General features: G+C 37.2%; 2 protein-coding genes across 3 annotated transcripts in view; one reads left to right on the forward strand and one right to left on the reverse strand.

The window, feature by feature from the left end:
* The first annotated feature begins 1,622 nt into the window (after positions 1-1,622).
* rrp12 (ribosomal RNA processing 12 homolog) lies at positions 1,623-17,474 on the forward strand. Its single transcript, XM_056233147.1, has 34 exons — positions 1,623-1,808; positions 2,081-2,298; positions 2,389-2,472; positions 2,596-2,672; positions 2,759-2,864; positions 3,498-3,614; positions 3,815-3,953; positions 4,676-4,803; positions 4,885-4,983; positions 5,120-5,211; positions 5,288-5,399; positions 5,493-5,593; positions 5,682-5,796; positions 9,809-9,951; positions 10,064-10,185; positions 10,315-10,379; positions 11,000-11,162; positions 11,312-11,466; positions 12,599-12,660; positions 12,834-12,927; positions 13,026-13,184; positions 13,269-13,349; positions 13,546-13,651; positions 13,736-13,843; positions 14,028-14,185; positions 14,300-14,388; positions 14,497-14,655; positions 15,133-15,302; positions 15,408-15,524; positions 15,611-15,654; positions 15,756-15,831; positions 16,806-16,873; positions 16,958-17,040; positions 17,125-17,474. The coding sequence occupies exons 1-34, from the start codon at positions 1,670-1,672 to the stop codon at positions 17,222-17,224; spliced, it is 3,849 nt and encodes a 1,282-aa protein (XP_056089122.1). The 5' UTR covers positions 1,623-1,669; the 3' UTR covers positions 17,225-17,474.
* Positions 17,475-20,022: 2,548 nt separating this feature from the next.
* antxr1d (ANTXR cell adhesion molecule 1d) overlaps positions 20,023-23,179 on the reverse strand; it is a 30,275-nt gene continuing 27,118 nt past the window's right edge. For both annotated transcript variants that reach the window (XM_056233127.1, XM_056233126.1), the window contains exon 18: positions 20,023-21,287. In XM_056233127.1, the coding sequence (XP_056089102.1) occupies positions 21,042-21,287 (246 nt within the window). In that variant the 3' untranslated portion in view covers positions 20,023-21,041. The remainder of the gene's footprint in view (positions 21,288-23,179) is intronic.

The following is a 23,179-nucleotide window of genomic DNA, read 5'->3' on the forward strand; positions in this document are numbered from 1 at the left end:
ATGCAATTAAGAAAAATAACATTTGAATGATCATTTTGCCACAGTTTTTGCTTGAACATGCTACACATATCTAATCATTTCTGTAATGCATTTTCATTTTAATTTTGCAACTTATAAAGCGTTTCAATATGCATATTAAAACTAGTGTATGAAATTGAAAATGAAATTACATAATTTACATTTGCCTTTTCATTTTGCACCAAACGTTGCTAGAATGGTAATGTAAAATGTAAATTTAAATACAGAATGCAATGCCATTTTACATATTGCATTGTCATTTTGCATATTACATTTCAAATTGAATATTGCTACCCATATGCTTCCATACATATCATCTATCATCACGCAAAAATATTTGTATGTCTTAACCTGTCTGATTTTTTCACCATGAATAGAAACAGGCATTATATGAGTATCAGATGTAGACCCAAATACAATCTCCTCGGTTTTACTCGTATTAATGACAAGAGCATTATTCACGCACCACTCTATCAACTTAGTCACACCCTGTTGATGAAGCCCAGGACTGTCCAAGTCATTCAACACAGTCATTCACTGTCCAAGTCATTCAACCACTTGGACAGTGAATGACTGTGTTGAATGACTTGGACAGTCCTGGGCTTCATCAACAGGGTGTGACTAAGTTGATAGAGTGGTGTTTCTTTCTTCTGCTGAACACAAAGGAACATATTTTGGAGAATGTTGGAACCCAGACAGTTGATCTACCCCATTGACTTCTATAGTAGGAAAAAAATACTATGGAAGTCAATGGGGTATATCAGCTGTTTGGTGAACAGAATAAAGAGATGGTAAAAATTGGACATTTCAGGTTGTCATGAATTTGACAAACAATTCATCTTAAATATTGGTCCACGAGCAGGAATGATAATAAAAACAGTCAGGAAATTCAATAGGAACAGTGGTCTTTAAGGATTTAGAGATATACAATAAACTTAAAAAAAAGAGCCGGAGAAAAGAATCAGTGATGACGAGGTTAAGGTTGTGGGACATTGACATTCTACACTAAATAAAACACTTAAGATGATAGGAAAACACCAGACATGATTGTGTGAGAGATGCCAGGAGTCAGAGCATATATAATCTTGAGTTGTAGATATGAAGCAGAGAGAGATAATGAGGAATAAGCAATGAGTGGGGTGCAGGAGTTCACATTAAAAAGGTTACTGAGTGAGCACGGCATTGTGTGTTTGTGTCCTGGTAAACCCTACATTATTATGGGGACAAAATGTCCCCACAAAGATGGCAACATCCAAAATCCTTGTCCAGCTTATATCATATAGCCTAAGTGATGTTTTTTGAAAATGTGAAAATGCAGAAAGTTTTCTTTGATGGGTAGGTTTAAGGGTAGGGTTAGTGTAAGGGGAGGGGACAGAATATATAGTTTGTGCAGTATAAAAATAATGATGTCTATGGAAAGTCCCCATAAAACATGAAGACAACATGTATGAGTGTGTGTTAGTTGGTAAAGAGAGGTACACTCCGGAGCAGAAGGCAGCGGTAATGCACCAATAAGCTGAATGTCATCCGCAAAGTAAAACAAGAAAGAAGAAGAAGAAGAAAACGCATGATGATGACGCATGTCAAGCGCGACACGCAGACTGGAGAGACCAACGTGCTTGCAGCACTGTAAGGATTTCCACCTGCAAAAATGGTGAAGTCTGGAAAACTTAGATCCGGAGCAGCCCAGAAAGTAAGACGGTGGAAGAAAGGTCACAGTAGTGATAGCAATCCGGAGGCATGTCGCTATCGAGACGCCGCGAAGAGCCGATATTTTAGCCGTCCCTCAGGTGAGACTCTGGCCTGCGTGACAACACGTGGGTAGCTGATCGAACTTTGTAAACAAATTAAAAATCATGCCCGGGTACTTTTAGAGAGAGACGACTAATTTATTTTCGCGTTTATTGTAAAGTACATTAAAGCATATATATTTTAAAATTTCTGACAGTATTAGGACTGCACTTTCTTTTTATTGTATCCATGGCTAGGGTGTCATAATATTGTTTAGATGGTATGATTGATGTAAATGTGAGATTCATCAAACCTCTTTCTATTTAAACAGAAAAAAGTGATCTGACAGTAGATGCTTTGAAACTCCACAATGAGCTTCAGGCAGGATCTTTGCAGAGAACCGGTGATGTGGCAGGAGATGCCATGGAAGATCAAGCCCTCACAGAGAAGACCTCTGGGACTTTTCTTAGTGGACTGTCGGACTGCTCCAACCTCACTTTTAGAGTTGTACAGCGCTACTGGGAGTCGAGCTCTGCTGCACACAAAGAGGTTTGTTGTCATTTTATGGTCAGAGAGCTGTATTTGTTGTCATAATTGCTAGATTATCATTATGTGTTTAATTCACATTTTATTCTTCAGATCTGTGCTGTATTGGCGGCCGTAACTGAAGTGATTCGCTCTCAAGGAGGAAAGGAGACAGAGACGGAGTACTTTGCTGCCTTGGTAAATTAAAGTCACCATTAAATCAGTTATATTCATGACGACATATTTTGCTGTCGAAATGCTCAAAAGTGTCTACGCTTTCTGTGGATCAACCTATGAATGTCTTTCCATTTTCAATGGCAGATGACAACACTCGAGGCTGTAGATGGCAACGAAGCACTGGCAGCTGTTGCCTACCTCCTTAACCTGGTCATGAAAAGGTGATCGGCGTGAATTTATATTGGAGTGATTTAGATTGCCTTGGCCTGTTGTCTTAATAAGTTTATCTTCTGCTTATCTTCTCAAGGATGCCAGTTGCAGTGCTTAAGAAAAAGTTCTCGGACACAGCCAAAGCCTTCATGCATGTGATGTCAAACCAAGCCGATTCCGACTCTTTGTCCCACCTGCGATGGGTTTGTACATCTTTTTTTTCCCATAAATGTAACCATATGGTATTTAACATCACACTTGTGGTCCTCAGCAGTCTAAATAGACCCTACACAATAAGTGTTTGTTTTTTTCAATGAAATGAAGGGACTATATTTTGTTTCAATAATATTTATTATATTTAAAGAGATTTTCATGGTATTAGTCAATATTCAACTCTAAATTATGCACCGTTTCTATATAAAATAATACAAACATTTTAAATGAATACAATGTTTAAGTTAAAAACAGAGCAAAGGGTTTTAAAATCCAATGGAAGTCAGACTAGACATTGTCAAAGACTACTTAATCGTGGCTGATTTGTAGTTTGTACCCCAAAATTTGACAACCACAAGTGTGACTTTAAGACCATTTAGCCTTTTGAAATTAAGTCCACGATATTTTTGTGTTCATGTAGCAAGTGCCATTGAAGTCAGCAAGTTTCTTACCATTCCAATGAAGTAAAAATGTTAAAAATCTAAATGTAATATTTTGATCTAAAATGACCAAAGACCACCAGAGGTGTAACCAATGTAATGACATTGTGATGAGAGGAAGAAGTCTGCTTTGTCTCCCCTATTATTTTACACTAAAGTTGCTTGTTTTTATATTCCTCGCAGATCTTATCCTGTCTGGCGACTTTGCTGCGTAAGCAGGATCTGTCAGTGTGGAGTTACCCATCAACTCTACAGGTGTACCATGGCATGCTGAGCTTCATAGTGCACCCTAAACCAAAGGTCTGTCTGTTTGATTCCCATCCAGTCAGAGCTAGAATGTTACTGTTGTCATAAGATTCCTTTTATGCCATGTAAGATTTTAGTCATATACACCGCTAGTTGTTATAGTAATACACAATAGATACACTATTTCTGTACTGCCACAGAGTGACAGACTATGACTGAGGTTTCTGAACGATGGTTATGTCCTTGTGCTGCAGTTGCGAAAGGCAGCACAGCTTGGCATTTGCTCCGTCCTTCGCTTCAGCGACTTCATGTTCTCAGATAATGCCCCGAGCCACCACCCAGCGGCCGTCACCACAGCCAAATTCTGCTGCAAAGAATTGGAGCAGTCAGGAGGTCAGTTGAACTCATGCTCTTTCTGTCGAAATGCTCAAAACGAACAATAATAACTGCTTGTCATAGCGGGTCGAAACCTACTCAATCTGAGGCTATCACTAAATATGAATAAAAATAAGATATTAATAAAATGAGGAAAATTACAAACAGTGCATTTCTGTGAAGGACCCAAGTAGAGTAAACATGGAGTTCCTCTATTTTTTCACAATGTCTCTCTACTCTAACACCTCACTGCATATGTCCTTTGTTTTTGGTTGAACTAATCTTTTAAGTGTGTACATTTAATTTCCTATAGTTTTTCAAGGTTGTTAGCAATTCAAAATTTAGAATCAAACTACATAAGGTTAGTGTGTAGGCGCAGAAAATAACCATATAGCACCACCTAGCATCCAACCAGCGAATAATACTGGTATAACCAGTTTGAACGTGGGGATACTGTTGATGTGAAAATGATTTGTCACCAAGTTTCATACCATTCTAATGTAGTAAATGTTAAAAGTTCAAAACAACATCTAAAATGAGCAAAGACCACCAGAGGGGAAATAAATACCAGTAAGACTGGTTTAAATGTTGATATGAAAAATGAAAAAATTGTGCCATAAAAGTGATCTTGCCTCAAAAGTCACCAAGTGTCATATTCCAATGGAGTTCAAAATGTCAATATATCGTGTTTTTTAAATTTATTATAATGATGAATATATTGTCTTTGTATTCGACTCAAGGCAACAAAGAAGACACAACCACTCTCCATGTGCTGGGTCTGCTGAAGGAACTGCTGTCTGCATTTCCCCTGAACTCGGTCAAGTCTTGCTGTGAGACCCTTCTCCGTGTCATGACCCTGAGCCATGTGGTGGGAAAGCAGTTTAACTCATACATTTCTGTCATTTTTATTTGATTTCCATTCTTAACACCTGCCTCTGATTGTTTGAAGCTGGTGACTGCAAATGCAATGCAGGCTTTCCACAAGCTTTTCAGCTGCAAACCCAGTCCTTCCAGTATGTCTGCGGAGCTCAATGCCCAGATCATCACTGTGAGTGTCATAATTGATAAACGCATACATATGAAAAAAAGATAGTGTGCTGGATTCCATGATCTGATTTTTGCCCTTTTAATTTTATCATCTTCAAATGTGTGGATTGACATATCTATCAACACCTTCCTTCCAGGCTTTATATGACTATGTTCCTAGTGAGAATGATCTGCAGCCTTTACTAGCATGGATTGCTGTAATGGAAAAAGCCCATGTTCATCTTTCCAGGTAGGCCTTTTCCTGCATTGTTTTGTTTGCTAGTTTTTTAAGGAATCTTTCTCATTTCATTATCTTTGGGCTCTAGTTTACAGAGCTCTCTGAGTCTCGGTCATCTTCCTCGCCTCTTCTCGGTCACCATGTCGTGTCTTCTATCCTCGCACACGCAAGTCGTCTCTGCTGCAACACAGACTCTGAAGGTTTGCCACATGTTCTCTATAAGCAGCGTAATCAGTTATTTCTCAGAAGTGAATTTGTCTTAGTGTTTTTCTATTTTTTTTCTCTCCCTCCAGACTCTGATAAATGAGTGTGTAGCTGCGCGAATGGAAGAGATTGAACCTGTTCTAAAAAACACATCAACTGGAAATGGAGCTTGCATCCTAAAGATGTTTCAGTGAGCTTACCTGTGACCCCCATCTGTCCGAATGTCATGTCCTTTTCTAGAGCCTGGTCTTTCTAAAATCTGACCTCGTCTTTTTCAGTATTGTGGAGGAAGGATTGTCCTATCGTTTTCATGCCTCTTGGCCGTTTGTGCTGCAGATCCTGGGCTGCTTCTACCGAGCTGCAGGAAAACAGGCTCATCCTTTCATGATAAAGGTATATTGGAGAGATAGAGGAAAAAATATATATATATTAGGGGTGTAATGATATTCAAACTGAACCGAAAAACCACAATACACCACCCACGGTACATATCGCGATACTCTCATGGCGTACCGAATGCGCCCCATCCACTGCTGCCCAGCCCATTGTTGAGGTTGACCTCACTTTACCTTATGTCACAAAACTATTTTTTCTTCCTTGACATTTGATTAAATAGTAACTGGGGGTGTAACGGTACACGTATTTGTCCCGCGAATTTTCGTGTGTCTTATGTGTACAAGACGAATACAGCTTTGTAGCCTAACCACCAATAATCGCAATAAGCTCTGCTTTTTGTTACTTTCAAAAAGAAACAGTGTCATTTTACGAATTATGTCCATTTTATCACGACATTCAAACAATAAATGCCATTTTGACACTCTTTAATGTGGTGTGACAGATCACTACAGGCGCCTCAGTTTAAGCAGAGTGAACATGATCATCTCTTCCTAATAAACATGAATGAACATGTTGAAAGATATAGTACAACTTACTGAAACGTATTATATCTTGTGTAATCGCTCAATCAGTGTTTCAACGGCGGAAAGAATTAGGAAAACAGCTTGTAAACAATATCCCACATAGCATTTATCTCAGGCAAGTCATTCAGTGTCCACTGCTTGTTAGTCAGCTAGAGAAAGGAACTCTTTCGCTAAATATATGCACTATATTAGCCTATATATTCATTATATTTTACTTAACCTGTTAGTGATGTCTTGATTATTTAATGTATTTTGAAAATAACAGCCTGTGTGAAATGATTATATTTCAACAACAAATTGGAGTAAAAACATATTTTAGAAGTTAATGCAAAAACTGCCTTATGTGAAGTTAACATGTTTGCATTCAGTGTTATTTGAGTGTTGATTATTATATCTAAAAATAAATAGCAACTGAATTTAGGCTAATAGTGTGGGCTCTGTTGTTATTTTTTAATATTATAGTAATGATTCCCTATATAGTTTACAGCATTAGCAGAGTGAGATAACTTTTTTTTTTTAACCATAAGAAACTTTTAATTATAACTGAATTCATTTAAAGCTGCAGTCTGGCGTTTTTCCTCTTTGTCGCCATCGCTGTTCAAAATCTGCAATTGCAGTTATTCGCGGAATTAACAACTTTACGCGAGTTGTACTTCAACACCCTCGACACCGCCGCACAGCGCGGATGAACAATGTTTGAGGAGAGTGTGCAGCTGTCAATCACCGCGACGATGTGGATACTGTTATTCAGAATCACGGATTATTCTTTTTGGAAGTATGACCAACATAAGCATTTTCACCGGAAAATGTCATCTGAACTAGTAAGAAACATCCACTTTTGTTCTGGTTCTGACATTGCAGTAAATCGTGCTGATTAAATCTAACAATCGCTTATAAGTTATCATTTCACGCAAAACCGTGCAAATTATACTTTGTTCTCAAATTGTTAATGTTAACAACGTAAGCAAGCATTGCGTGACTACATGTAATGTCCTTCCGATATGTATCCTTGTTTTCGCATGGGTCCGGTTCCAGTCTCTTTTTTTCTGTAGCCACTCCGAAGTCCGAACGAAGTCTTTTGCATTTTACAGCGGGTGAATCTCTAGTTGTCACTGATGATCGTCGTTTGAACCTTTCTGGATCCACCATCAAATTAATACGTTTAATTATATCAAGTGCTGTGAGAAAAGGCTATAAATCTCCACCTCCAGCATCCTCACACGCAATATAGCCTACTAGCCGAGACTCCTCCTTTATGTGTACAGATGTGACGTAATGACGCAAAGACATGCTCGAATCTCCCGCGGAAATCCACCAGTACCACTGGAATTAAAAACATTATTACAAGCTTACCGCTTTGAATCGAGCTACGGCAAGCAGATAGTTTTGAACACTGGCTGGTTATGTATTTTCTCAAATATGTATTTTGGATCATTTTTAACCCAAAAAAAGCTACGGACTGCAGCTTTAAAGACAGAGACACAATTTGTTCAGTAAACCACTGTTTAATAAAAGCAATTTTATGTATAGTTTTCTCTAAAGCCCGACCGATATGGATTTTTGGGGCTGATACCGATATTAGGGAGTAAAATAAGCCCGATATCAATATATCGGCCAATATGATTTATATAATATAGTAGCAATATTATTTATGTGTATATTATAGTACAGTACCACTTTCCCATTCATGTGTACAAACTTTTGACTGGTATTGTATATAGAATACAGTATACATAAACAGAATATATTTATATAACACATTTTTTGCAATGATCACTCAAATGTGGTGATCAAACACTTGTGTGACAAAGATATGTAATGGAGGGAGTGTGAATGATAGAATGAGAATGATACATTTGAGCTGTAACCAAACTAGTTTGCATGTTCTATTCTATATTATATTCTAAATACTGTTGCATAATCTTCATTAATTACTTTGTCTTTTTATTTGTCACGTTAAATAAAAAATAACTTATTTCAATAAATATATCAAGTGTCACTGGCAAAACCTTGTTATCTTCTATTATTAGTCTTAATTCCTCTAGTCTCTACCAGTGGAGGAAGTACTCAGATCTTTGTACTAAAGTAAAAGTAATAATACCATAATGAAAACATGTTTAAAATGTACTAAACAGGAAACTACTTATTATGCACAAAGGCCCTATAGAGAGTGTTATAATTATATAAATTATTGGAACATCGCTTGATGTTGTAATGTAGCGGCAGAATGGGCCGGCCCGACACTGTGTCTACACCGGACGCGGCCGTTGTCGAATCGCATCGCAACAGCTGTTTACCCTGGACGCGGCAAAGCGCCCGTTACAAAGGATTTGCCTTTCGGGTCAGTACGTCATAAATAGTACAGGGCTCTAGTTTTTTCCCCCCCTGCTGTACCGAACCGTGATGTCATATATATATATATATATATATATATATATATATATATATATATATATATATATATATATATATATATATATATATATATATATATATAATAAAAAAATGACCTGCATGTAATTACAGCTGTGATTTATTTATATAATTACATTTCATTTTTGACCATTTAAACCACCAAACCTGTCCCTAACCTTGTCTCTATTCCACCTCAATAGCAGCAAAAGTGCTGCTATTCATAACGCATACACGCAAGGTCTCTCGCTCTCTCCCTCTCTCTTCCGTGCGCGCGCTACACGGTTTGGAGCACAGTATGTTCTCTCTCGCATGCGCGTTAGATTCCAGGAGATTTGAACTAATTTTAGGGAGACGCTATCAATAGAGACTTGGGATGTCTGCGTACCATATAACTCCCACAAGTGCATACAATTCGACACAACTACACAAGCATTTTTTAGCCTTTTTAACCGAACGTTAACATTACTCTGTCAACAGCCTATTGTCTAAATTACCGAGCTAACAGAGCTACGTAAACAGAGCGAACATGAGAGCACCCGACTGCAGATGTCAATAATGCAGCGTAATGGAATAATCTCCTGATCAAACTCCGCTTCCCGAAAGTTATAAACTGCCTCCGGAACCCAGTTAAGGTACAAAAATCTATTCAACAAAAATAGTGATGCAGTTAAGTGTTTTTTCGCTCAGCCGAGCCCTCTCTGTTGCTGTGTGGAGCAGCCTGTGTCAGTCACCTCTTCCTGAACGTCACTCACTCACTCACTCATCCGTGCATGCACTGCGGTCTCGTGAGGAAACGCAGCTTTTTGATATAAAGTTTTTCTTGTTCCCGAATACAAATATTTTTTCAAGTATTTGTTCGAAATAACTATTCGTAAAAAACACGTTATTTGTCACTTTCCGAATACCGTATTCGGGTTCGGCTCCACCCCTAGTACCTAATAATTATTCTTTTTTTTAATGCAAGTACATAGTAGTTAAAAACGCCTATAATTAAGTGTGATATTTTTTTTTTTCTCTTTAGTTTGTGTGTTTGTTTCCTTGATAGTTTATTATCTGTGTGTGATCTTCAGAGTCTGCAGTCTCTCAGTGACTTGCGGGCCACCCCTCATTTCCCCTTCTGTGGAGAGCTGGATCTGGCTGTGGGCAGTGCGGTGGAGAGCATGGGTCCAGAGGTGGTCCTGAACGCTGTGCCCCTCCTCATCACTGGAACAGAGTGAGTTACTTTGCTGATGCTTCTCTGTCTAAAAAAAATTCTTCTGAGTGCTTTGAATGAAAAATTAAGTTATTAATGTGATGAAATGTGTTGTGTATTTGTTTGTTTACAGTGATGACCTTGAGTTCCCACGCAGCTGGCTGATCCCAGTCATAAGAGATCACGTGAAGAACACTCAACTGGCTTACTTCACATCACACTTTTTCCCTCTGGCAAGCAAACTCAAACAGACAGGTTTGTAATGGACACATACACACTGTAGTTTACATTGTAATTCAAATATTGCTTAGTGTCTGTATTACTGTATTAAATGCACATGCTATTCAATCAACATTTATTTGCTCATTCTCTGGTTTATATCAGCTGATGAACTGGAGCAGTCAGGACAGAAACTGATGGCAAAAGTGTATCAGACTCTACAGATGCAGGTATTTTAACACAGTTATGGTCAGAGTAATCTGCCATTCACTATGTATATCTGAAAAAGCAGTTAAAGGGGTAGTTGACCCAAACAGATGAGTAATCCTTGCAAACCTGTATTCATATTAGTGTGGATTTTTCTACAATATTCACTCATGACAGTAAAATAGGGCATTCTAAGTCAATCTACTGCAGTATTCCCTCTCTCAATCAGTAGAAAATGTGGTTAACACCAAGTCATGCTTGAAAAAAAAAAATACCGTCATATACAGTGAAACCGGTATAATTTTACAGTGATATAGATTTTTTTTTCACACCGCCCAGCACTAATTTTTCTGTTAACTGCTTTGAAACATTGTTTATTGTAAAAAGCGTCACACAAATAAATTTGACTTGAAATGTCATGATCAAGAAATAAGATTTTGGTCATATTTCCCACCCCATCTTACAGGTAAACCTTTGAAACCGACAACTTTCACAAAAAAATACCTTGTTTTGTCCAGCTAATACGTACACAGAAACATTTGGAATGCTAAAAAATATGTACCGGATGAAAAACTGGATAAATGGTTTTATCCATTTGAATTATTTTTCCAGTGTTATAATTTAAATGTATTTGTGTTTCCAGATTTGGACTATGTTACCTGGATTCTGCACTAAACCCACCGATTTGTTGACATCATTTAAGGGCATTGCTCGGTCTCTGGGTATGGCCCTCAATGATCGCCCTGACCTCCGCCTGTGCATTTGTCAGGCCTTGCGGACTCTCATCAACAAGAGCTGTGAGACAGGTCAGCTGATAGTCTCAATAGTCAGCTGTGACTATTAAAACATTAGTCTCAATCTGAACAGCTCTTTGTTGTTTTCTGTTCATTGCTTTGGTTTCATTTTCACTGATGACTGCTCATTGAGATTTATGATTGTGTATTTAAATCTGCAGAGGAAGAGAAGACTGAATTAATTCGCTTTTCCAAGAACTTCCTTCCCATCCTGTTTAATGTCTATAGTCAGCAGCCTAAACCAGGAGAGATGGCATCTGCTAGGATGGCTGTCCTTGAGACAATCAGAGTTTACCTCAACATCACAGACCAGACGGTAAATTCATCTACCATATTTACAAATAAATGTCTTGGGGGTGGGTGATCTGACGATATTATATTGGGATCAATCTTGAAGACGTCCACGAAATACTTTTCAAGCGAATCGTAGAGATCATGATCTTATGTTCTTGTAATATTGGGACTTTTATTTTGACGGCTCTGAGAACGGCAGCGCCTGAGCAAAGCGGTCACATTCTCAGTCTTCATTAGTTGTGGTCTCTGTTTAACAGTTTTGTCGAAATACGTTATTGGATAGAACTGTTAAACAAATAATGTAAACTGTATACAAAAGAGTATCATAGCGTTTGCTTTTATATTATTAGTAACATAAAGACAAACACTATTAATACTTTCTCATTTACCATCAGCATTCAGCATATGCGCATTTATATCATTTGAAACAAATCTCTTAATATCTAATAAACGTTTAATTTCACAAACCTTGCAGGCTTAGTCGAATCCAGCTGTCAGATATTCTGAAGTCCGCATTTGTAGCCTGCATCAACATGTTATTGTGCGTGACTGTCAGATCGACTAACTTTAAACCCTTGATTTGAAACTAAATCTAAAATAAAATAAATCTAAAATAATAAATCTAAAGCAAGTCGGTTTAATTTAAAGATTTATTTAATTACTTTCATATTATTTTGGCCAGTCTGCTCTTTTAAGATATTGGCATCAGCCTTCAAAAACATATCGGTTGACCACTAGTTTAATGACTATTTTGACAACTGATTGTTTAATGCAATACTGTGTTTTAAATTGTGCAAATAGATCCATCCATAGGCTTGTTCCAGTCTGGATATTCTCAATAGTACATCTTAAAATTGGGAAGATCGTGATTGTTTGTTTTAAGATTGTGATATGAAATTTTGGGAAGATCGCCCACCCCTAAAACGTCATCATTGCAAGAATTACATTCTGGCCTTCCTGTAGCTTAAACAGTAGAGCATGCCATTAACAACGCCAATATCATGGGTTCGATTCCCAGGGAAAGCAAGAACTGATAAAATGTGTACCTTGAATGCAATGGATAAAAGTGTCTGCCAAATGCATAATTGTAAAATTACATCATTGCAAGTTTGCTCTGGTTGTCAGTTGTAAATATTTGTTCCCTTTTGATTTAGATGGTGTGCACGTTCCTGCACAAAGCCTCGGAGAGACTCAACAGTGAGGACAACTTCACACGGTAATTCAGCTCCACACATTTACCGTCTTTTATAAAAAGGCAGAGACCTAGATGGCCCCCTGATTAATGCATAATTTTAAACCACATGTTTGAGTGTCATCCTAAAAACCGTGTCGAGTTTCATTTGAATAGGTTTATCTTGCATTGTAAAATAAGTGGCTCATATTTTGTAGGCTTGCAGTTATCGACCTGATTGTTGCAATGGCTCCATTTGTGGATGAACCATCTATGACTCAGACATTTGAATTGATTAAACCTTTGGTGGAGGTGAGAATCTTCCTGTTACCATTTTAAATCATATTTTCACTCTTTGCATTATGAGTGTACTTCATGTAATGTTTGTCTCTGTACATGTGTGTTTATAGAGCAAGGAAGCTAGCATCCAGAAAAAAGCCTACAGAGTGCTGGAGGAGATGTGTGGAGGAGAGAAAACATCTAGTAAGGCGTTTGTTCTGGCGAATCTCGAGCAGCTGAAGGCAATGTTGCTGGGCAGCCTGAAGTCTGCGGCCTCATCTGCCAAACGGGTGAGAGCCATGAAAAAACACCACCAAGTAATCACATTTACACTGAGAATATTTACACTAATGTGTTTTTTTTTTTTTTTTTAGCCTAGACTCAAGTGTCTGATTCACATAGTGAAGCAGATCAATGAAGAGCACCGTGATTTTATTACTGCTCTGCTTCCCGAGGTACGTCTGGCATGGAGCTCAGTTGGTAACACTTTATTTTAGTGTCCTTGTTACATGTACTTTCCATAACAGTAGTATAACTGTAAATGCTGTTTATTAATTTTATTCAGTATTTAAATGTGCATTAACCGCAAAGTCTTAAATCTGAGTGTTATTCTTTATGAAAGCTATAATATTGGGATTTTTGTGTTTTTAGGTAATTCTGTGCACAAAGGAAATGTCTATCGGTGCCCGCAAAAACGCCTACTCTCTTCTGGTTGAGATTGGCCATGCATTTTTGCGGTTTTGTGGGGACCCAAAAGGTGAAGATAAAATCGAATATATTTTTATTTTCATTACTGAAATATATCTTGCTGAAATAATGATCTATCATAATGTGTCGTCAGATGCCATAAAGGAGTATTTAGACCATGTGTACATTGGACTTACTGGCTCTGTAACGATGATCACCTGCACAGTTCTTGCCTTAACCAGGCTGGTGTTCCATTACAAAGGTGAGAGTGACCACTACTTAATCTCATTCTGTTGTTTTGTTGGGAATCACTACTCACATTTTCTACAGAAAAAGTGAAACTGTAGTGATATTAATGATTGTAAAGAATCATTCAATATTTGTAATCATTGTTTGATTGTAAAGCAAGAATAAATGTGGAAATATTGTCTGGTCTTTATCTGCAGATTCCATAGACGTGTCGTCATTGGAGCTGCTGCTACAAAATGTCTGTCTTCTGCTTGCCAGCAGGACACGAGACATTGTCAAGGCCTTACTTGGCTTCCTGAAAGTTCTCCTGTTTTCTCTAGATGTCAAGATTTTAGCCAGCCATGTTAATGTTATTGTAAGTGAGAAAGAGAGAGTGTGTTTTCAAGTTCATATTTGAACATGTCTGAGAAGTGTCTAATAAAATGACCATGTTATTGATTCTTTTCCCTTTTTCTCTATCATTTTGCAGATGGAAGGCATCAGCAATATGAATGATATGCGAAGACACTTTAGGGGGAAACTTAAGAGCATTTACACCAAATTGATTAGGAAATTTGGGTAAGCTTTGCGGCTAACCACCAAACATAACCACTCAGTCCTTTCTTTCTTTAAATGGTTTTTCTTTTATTCTATAAACTTTGTATGATTGTAATGTAATGTGTTCAGATTTGAGCTGGTCAAAAGCATGTTGCCGGCCGAGCAACACAAGGTCCTAGTGAATATCCGTAAAACGGAGGCCAGAAATAAGAGACGCAAACTAGTGACCAAGACAGAAGGGGACGACTCAGACACTGAGGACGAATCACCTAAAGTGAAAGGAGAGAGGTACATATTTTTCAACTGAAATCTTTTTCTTTATGATTGAGTAATGTGGCTGTTTTATGTGTTGTTCGTCTGGAAATATTTTACGGCTTAGCTGACTGTGCTGGACAGGAAGTGCTTGATAGTGTATTTTCTTTATTATTAATTGGCCTTGTCCACACGAATACGTATTCGTTTAAAAACGCATATTTTTCTCTCCATTTTGACCTTCCGTCCACACTGAGACGAAAACGATGATGCATGTTGAGTCATGTGACGCATATTGTACCCATGATATCTATGGTTATACCGGCATTGTTGTGCCTGCTATTTACTTTCATAGTGTTTCTAAAGATGAATGTTTCTTTGTAGAATCTTCATATTGCAGACATTTTTCAGACGTTTCAGTGTGGATGAGCAACCTTTGGAAAACGCTAGTGTGGACGGGGTGCCTTTTGAAACTAAAATGTTTCCGGATTAATGTCCATTGTCTCCTTGCAGTATTGAGGACATTCTGGCTGAGACTGATTCTGCTGACTCGGATGAAGACGAGAAGCCCAAGAAGGGGGTGAAGAAGCCAATGAAAAAGAAGGGCCAGGCCTGGTTAAAGGAAGGTGTGTCCGACGAACCACTCAACTTCCTCGATCCAAAAGCAGCGCAGAGAGTTCTGGGTAAGAGATCTTTCCATATGTTCAGTTAGATTCAGTCATAATCAAATTAAATTGATCATGTACATTAATATATCTTGTGGATATCGCTCATTTTTATTGATTCAGCCACCAACCCTAACCTAAAGAAGGCTAACAGAGCAGAGCATGGATTCAAGGTGACATCCGATGGTCGATTGATCATCAAAGAAGAGGAGGATGATAATGATGATGACAAAGCTAAAGGTGGGACATGATCATTTTTACTGAAGTTTATTGACATTTATTATTGTAATAAACCACTGTATGTTAATATGCATATATCCCTCCAGACGCTGAAATGGATGATGTCCTCGAAGAGGCGGGAATCAAAACTGTGGGTGTTTTATGCTTTTCACTTTCTTCACAATCAACAGAATTGAGAAATGTACAAAAAGGTTTTGTAGTGTGTGATGCTAATTTTTCTTTGTTGAACAGAGGAAGAATACAAAGAGGCAAATGCATGACGATCTAGATGAGGACATGGATGTTAAACCTACGATGAAATATATAGGTAGGACAACATAATTCATAATCATTTTGTCTCGTTTTTAAAAAAAGGACTGTGCTATAGTGTAAAGGTTTGTTCACACAAAGAAAGATAACTATATACTAGTGTCCACACTAATGTATGATAACTAGGGCTGTCATGATTCCTCGATTAAATTCGAGTACTTGATTTAAAAAAATAAAATTCCTTGAATGCAATTTACCCATGTCGAGTAACCGGCAAAATACCAGAAGTGGCGTATTCCACGGACAAGAATCCAAGAACCGCATTATTAGACTGTTTTCTAAGGCTGCACAATATATTAAAACCATATAAAATCATAACTTAGCATAGTGCTATTGTGAATTTATAATAAGCAGCGCTGTAGTTTTGTCGTCTGCCACTTTAAATGCTCTAGCTTTTTAAATCAGCATGGATTCTGATTGGCTGTCAATGTTTTTATCATTCATTAGCTGGAAAAAAAATAGTTGTGAAAGTGATTCCAATGAAATAGTTTCTCTGTCGTTATTGTTTGTGTGAACTGCTATTCTTTTCAGATGATTATCTTTATCGTTATTATCATACTTGTCCTTGGTGTGAACAGGCCTTAGAGGATGTGCAAAATTACATACACTGACATGTTTCAGATTTACCGAACCCCTGATTATACATATTTTTGGGACTTTTAAATTTGTTACTTGTCATTCAACTGAATATTTACTGTATTCATATACCATTGCAATCCAAGGTACTTAAAGATTATAGTGGAATTACCATGGTACTTGTTAAATAAATAAATAAATTACTGTGGTACCATGTCTTAGAAATCATACTACCATGGTACATTGATTCTTTAATTACAGTTAATTACTGCCAAAACACAAGTAAACCATAAAAATATATGATAATGTAATGATAAATATTGTTACAACAAAATAATTATATAATCTTTCTGTTTATATAATGTTAACATTTCTATGTATTGTTGAACTTCTCAGCTGGTGGCATTGGAATCCACAGGCCTCTGGGTGGAAGACCAGAGTTTGGGACAGAGTATAAATCTAAGGTGAGAAGCCTTAGATAATATAATAGACAACATATAAAAATGAACATCTGAAGGATCTCTGCTTAACCTCTCTGTTCATTGCAGAAGGGAAAAGGGGATATTAAGAAGGAAGGCAAGTGTGACCCGTATGCCTACGTTCCTCTGAAGAAGTCCCAGCTCAATCGCAGGTAAGGGACCGATTCTGTCCTTGCACGCTTTCTCTTTAAATATTCCAGTGATGCAGCTGATCAAACCTGACTTAACTTTAACAGGAAAAAGGCCAAACTCCAAGGCCAGTTCAAAGGCATGGTCAGAGGGGCCAAGAAAGGAGCGCTCTCTGGAACAAAAATACTGAAGAAGAGGAAAGCCTAAAATGTGTTCCTGTTGTGGTCTTCCTAGAAATGGCCTCACTTTACATGGCATGATCAAATTAAAAGCTAGAGACATGTGTGCAAATGCTTTGTGAACTTCCTGTGGAAGTCTCTTTTAATGATGATTTCAAGAGGTCCTAGTTGATGTTTGCTTTAGTTGGAATATGAGAAAATAGCAGCATGATAATAGCGTTTGCCTTATATATTTATGTACTTGCTATGTTGGACAGAAAATAAAATGTTCCGAAAATCTTTTTCTTTACAAATGGTAGTTTTTCTGCTAAAATCATTAATTTTATGCTTTGTACTTTTTTACATTTGAGATGTTCTAATCTATTCAATACACATGAAGAAAATGACACCAATCATGAGATCATCCACGTTTTTTTTAAACAATCCAATACTGCCTTATGCTTTCTGCCTTTACGTTATTAATATCATGTTTCCATTGTAAAACAATGGTGTTTTCTTAAATGTATAAATCATTCAAGATGCGATTTAATAAAGTAATTCCCAAGTGCCCTTCAAAGTCTTAAATCGCATAAATGTTACAGTGATTGATATTGTGTACCACATTTTTTCTGCAGAGGATATTGGTGGTGTTAACGTAGATCCCAGCTGTGAGAGAGAGTGAATGAGGTCTGCTGGAGGTCAGACGTGTCCTCTTACTCCAATAAGCTCGACTGGATTTTCCCTGATGGTCCCAGTGAGAGTAGAGTGATACAGGCTCATGTTTATGGTGGCGTCTGCTGGCTTTTGCCACTACACCTGGTTTTGAGAGCCATCTTTCATTGACAATGCATGACAAAAGCCTATTAAGATTTTTTATGCATTGTGAATGTACACCAACATAAACCAAAACTATGGAAGCCCATTCTGCTGCATACAAACAACAACCCAACAACATTGATATCATGACATAAAAAAGCGGACATTGACAAACTTAATCATAATTATGGCAAAAAGTTAAAATTTGACATACTGAGTTACAATTATGACAGTCAAAATCAAATTTTTGACTCATAATTATGACCTGGTATCTCATAATTTTGACTTTTTTGATAAAACGATAATCATAAAGCCGACATTAACAAATTATAATTTACCAAAGAATTATTGTTATTATTTTTATTTATTTACTTTTTTACAGAAATGGGCTTTCATAGTTTTGCTTCTATATTCACATTCACAATGTATGGCATATGGATGCATATTATCTCTTACGATTTAGTAAATAATTTTGACTTCGTTTTAGTTCATAGGCTAATTTTTATCATAATTATAGGCCTAGCTACTTATGACAGTATATCAATTTGGACATTTTCCCTCATAATTATGACATAGTATGTCAACTTCGACATTTTAATCTAAATAATTTAATTAAAATTATGATATTGGTCATAATTTTGACACTCATGATTTTATCTCATAATTATAACTTTTTAATCTCATACTTATGATTCATTGGCTGAAATCTGCTTCTAGGTTTGTAAAACATTTATAGCCACCTTAGTTCAGATAAGACATCTATTCTAAACCAGTTTAGTGCAGTTCATTAAGGTCTTAAAGTAAACACTAGCGTTTTGCATGTAGCTTCATCTGAATCAGTTTAGCAGTGTTATTCTGTTTTCACTAACTTTTAGTCATAAAGTATAACTTTCAGTCAAATATAATTTGTACAATGAGACTTTGACGTCTCATTGAAGGTATGGTCTTCGTATTATCATCACAGCGAGCGAATTAAAGCCAGGTTGCAATTAATAAAATATCGGAGAATCCTGATGTACTGCAGTGATTTTGGCCAAGAGAGGGCACTGTTTCACTTAACAAGAAGGTGAGACGTCAAGGACGGGAAATTCATTCTAGTAGGAGCGTGGCCGTGGGAGTACGTTTGTTTGTGTAAATGCATTCAGATGCATGCTAAAATAATTTCCATTAATACTTTTTAAGATTGAATCTGATATGGGGAATATAGACTGTATTTTGCAGGTGCAGGTTTAAGTGCCTGCAATGAGTCTCCTTTGGTACAAATGCTGGCACAGCACAGCACAGCAGGCAGAGTGATATTAATAGTCACAATGTGTGGCTGTCAGCGCCTGTAATGGGAACATCCCCGGTGCTGCCACAGGGCTCCACGTTTTGTGGCCACTGTCAACACATTGATGTTTCTCATGAGTGTTCGGTGCACCCAGCCAAAGGAACTGCAGTCATCAGACCATATGAATCATGTCATGTCACATGATGTGAATCAAGCTCCTGCTGAGTATTAATTCCTTACAGAGCGGAATGAGGTGAACTGTAAGTTATGTGTGGAACTAAAGGGAGTCAGAAAAATAAAGTTTCTCATTCTAACTCATTATCTGTAATCTGGCTAAGCATTAGTATGGATATTGTTTTTTTATATAGATTCACATCATGCAAGGATTTTATACTTTCACACTCCCACATTTATCTGATTGAAAAAAATTATACACAAAAAAGACGGTGAGCAGACATATCAATCCTTCATGCAAAATGTTGAAAGATGATGCAATCTTGGAAATTGACCAATTCTTTGAGGATGACTTCATTGAAAAAAAAAAATTCATGTTTTTGTTTACGCATAAGCTGGCTGTGTTGCTTTCTCCGCTGAATTTGTAAGATTTGCACAAATTTAAATAATCTGTAGTATTAAAGGTCAAATTAGAATCAAAGAAGACCAAACAAGCTTGAATAAACTATAAACCTTAGGCTTTTGCACATTTCACTGCTAGTGAACATCTGTGATTGACTATAAAGCTTGTTCAACACAAGTTCAAACAATTTTAGAACCGAAAATTTATTCCTATCTTTTATACATTTACATAAAATGGGGATAATGTTGTTCTTATTCTCATATCATAGTAGAATAACACAAATTTATATAGAAAATTTAATAATGGGTTCCAAAAAAAAAAAAAAAAAAAAATCCAACCCATGACCATATTATTGATAACATTAACATTTTCTTGCTGTATAGGACTACTTTTAATGACCATGATCCATAAAGCAAAATATATTATATAAAATATCATGCTAAGTGTCCAGTACCAGTGGTGGACACCCTGTCATTTTATATTCAAGTGCCTACCAGGAACTCAAGGCTAAATAAATTAGAGGTTTGTACTGCCCCGCAGTCACAGCAAGTCAAATTTTCTTTTTAAAGATGTGACCAGTTAATATTATACAAATTAAAACAGGGCATAATGTATACCATATTCACTCTACTATCCTTAAACATGTAGTCATACTGACACACTAACGTCATGCAAAATCTGAAATACAAACACCCAAAGTCAACATTCAACGTTCTTAAGTGCATTAATTTTGCATGTGTAATAATCTCATGCATTGATGCAGTCCCTCTTTCAGTGCCTCTGTTTATAGTAAGAACACACACTCTTAAAAGTAAAGGTTCCAAAAAAAGGGTTTTCGCAGTGATGCCAGAAAAGAACAATTTTGGGTTCCCCAAAGAACCTTTCAGTGAACAGTTCTTAAAATATTTTTTTGTTTTTCTAAATGTGAAGAACATTTAAAAACAAAAAATCTAAAGAACCTTTTTAAATGATAAAGACCCTAGAATGGAAAGGTTGTGGATGATAAAGGTTCTTCATGGAACAATATATATCCCAATAAAGCACCTTTATTTTTAAGAGTGTTCCACAGACACTCCACATTTCCTTCACTCCAAATCAACATCAAATTCATGTATCTGAAACTGTGGCAAACCAGTGGCTTTAGTAAATATCACAAATTTGAATGAGAAATTTTAGGGATGCTGTGAAGGCCCCCCATTGTTCTCAATGCCTGTTCCCAGGGCAGGGTGGAGGTCGTGAAGGAGGGGGTCCGTGGGGGCCTGGGGGTGCCCGGGCTGGTGGAGGTCTTGGGGGTGAGCGGTTGATGGAGGGTCCCCGGGATGGTGGTCTTTTGGGCGGGGGCTGCATAAGTGGCTGATGGTCTGAAAGGGGCGGCTGAGGTGGAAGGTGGCTGCGTGGCGGTGACCTTGGCTCCTCTGCTTTCACCCGGGTAAAGTTGATGCATCGCCCCTATGGAAACAAGACAGATGGTGGGATCACTGTCAGTTCAAAGCTGAAATTTCATTGCTATCAGAAGCTATAACTTCTGGGGATAAAACGAAACCCAAACTCTTTACATATTTGGATACATTGTATTTTTAACCCCTGAGGTGACAAGTTCAACGCGAAACGCGTGGGATTCAAAAACAAAAGCTCAAGCGCTGGTGCAGCTGATCCTAGGCTGAGTTCTCCTGCTTGCTTTCTCTCGAAAATGCCCAGGAGTTGAACCCACAGCACTTCAGACATTCAGAAACTCAGCTGTCAACTGCAATTCTGTCCCTAAAATCATGGGGGTGGGGTTGAAGTGTTGCAGCGCTGCGCTTAAGGAATAATAGCTATTTGTGAAAACGGTGTTGGAACAAGACACTGGTCTCTGAGAAAACTTACATTCTTAAAGATGAAGTGATTCATTGTTGTCAGCCAGGCTGATCATTCAGAGAGGGTTCAAACTTTTGGGACTGACTGACCAAAGCCATTCAAAACCCACTTTACGCTTCATTAAGTGTATAAAATGAAACTCTGGATGACTCAGGATCCACTACAACACCCACTTTTGTCGGGGCTTAATAAAAAGTGACGTATTCATATGCAAGTGCATGAATGGAGGCAAAGCTTTAAATCTTTTTCCTCTCAAACACAGTATACGTGGCTACACGTAATAAAACATTTCGGAATCGAAGTGATAAATAAACACAATTGCTTGAACTTTTAAAAGGTATGTTTTTGAAAGAAGTTTCTTATGCTCACCATGGATGCATTTATTTGTTCAAACATAGGCCTATACTGTAAAAACAACAATACTAAGAAATATTATTTTTATTTAATATATTTTAAAATGTAATTTATTCCTGTGATGAATTTTCATCATTATTACTCCAGTCTTCAGTGTCACATGATCCTTCAGAAATCATTCTAATGTGGTGGTTTGGTGCTCAAGAAACATTTCTTATTATTATCAATGTTGAAAACAGCTACTTAATATTTTCGAGGAAACCATGATGTATTTTTTTTCAGGATTGTTTAATGAATAGAATGTTCAAAAGATCAGCATTTACCTGAAACAAGAACATCTTTTGTAACATTATAAATGTCATTACTGTCATCAATTGAATGACTTGTGAACTTGCGAATGGTAATATATTGTAGAAAGTATTAATACAGAGAATGTTAATAATATACTTTAAGAAATAAATCACAACATTCAATATGCTTATTAAAAGAATGAATGGAAAACAATCAAATATTAGCTAGAAAAGCATGCCAGCCATGGCTAATAAATCACAAACACACACCACAGCAATTGTTACTATCACCTTCAATTAAAAAAAGCACAGTGTGAACTAATTTGTGTCCTACTCTGATCTCGCTGAACTCGAATTACTTTCACTCGAGTGGAAAGGAGAGCGGTTAAGGGGGGAGCCAGTCTCTGCCATGCTGTTTGAGCTCAGACAAACAGATGGACAGTTTAAAGGCCACTAGCTAAATTGTCACAGGAAAGATTCCCTCTCTTTTGTTCAAGGGTCTTAGAGGACTGAGTCAGGATACGCCTTTTTATTGTGTTATAGTAATAAGGGTGGTCTCAAATCACTGAGTATGCAGGAGTGAAACGGTAACAGTAAATATCAAACAGACGGACAGAGAGGGACTCCATGTAAGGGGGTGTCTGTTTTCTATAATTGTTGTCTGAAAGTGTTGGGATGGTTTAAATACATGTGAGATTGGCAAGCAAAGCTGTCAGTTCATGTATCTTTCTCTTTAGCTGTTCAATCTTCACATACAGATTGAAAACTGTGTCACAAGTTTTGACCCAAGTCAACACATTGCTTGCAAATAAGATACCATTTACCTTTTATTAGCAACAT

This window comes from Rhinichthys klamathensis, unplaced genomic scaffold (assembly GCF_029890125.1).
Source record: "Rhinichthys klamathensis goyatoka isolate OS25496 unplaced genomic scaffold, OSU_Roscu_1.1 h1tg000360l_1, whole genome shotgun sequence".
In the NCBI taxonomy this organism is placed as follows: domain Eukaryota; kingdom Metazoa; phylum Chordata; class Actinopteri; order Cypriniformes; family Leuciscidae; genus Rhinichthys; species Rhinichthys klamathensis.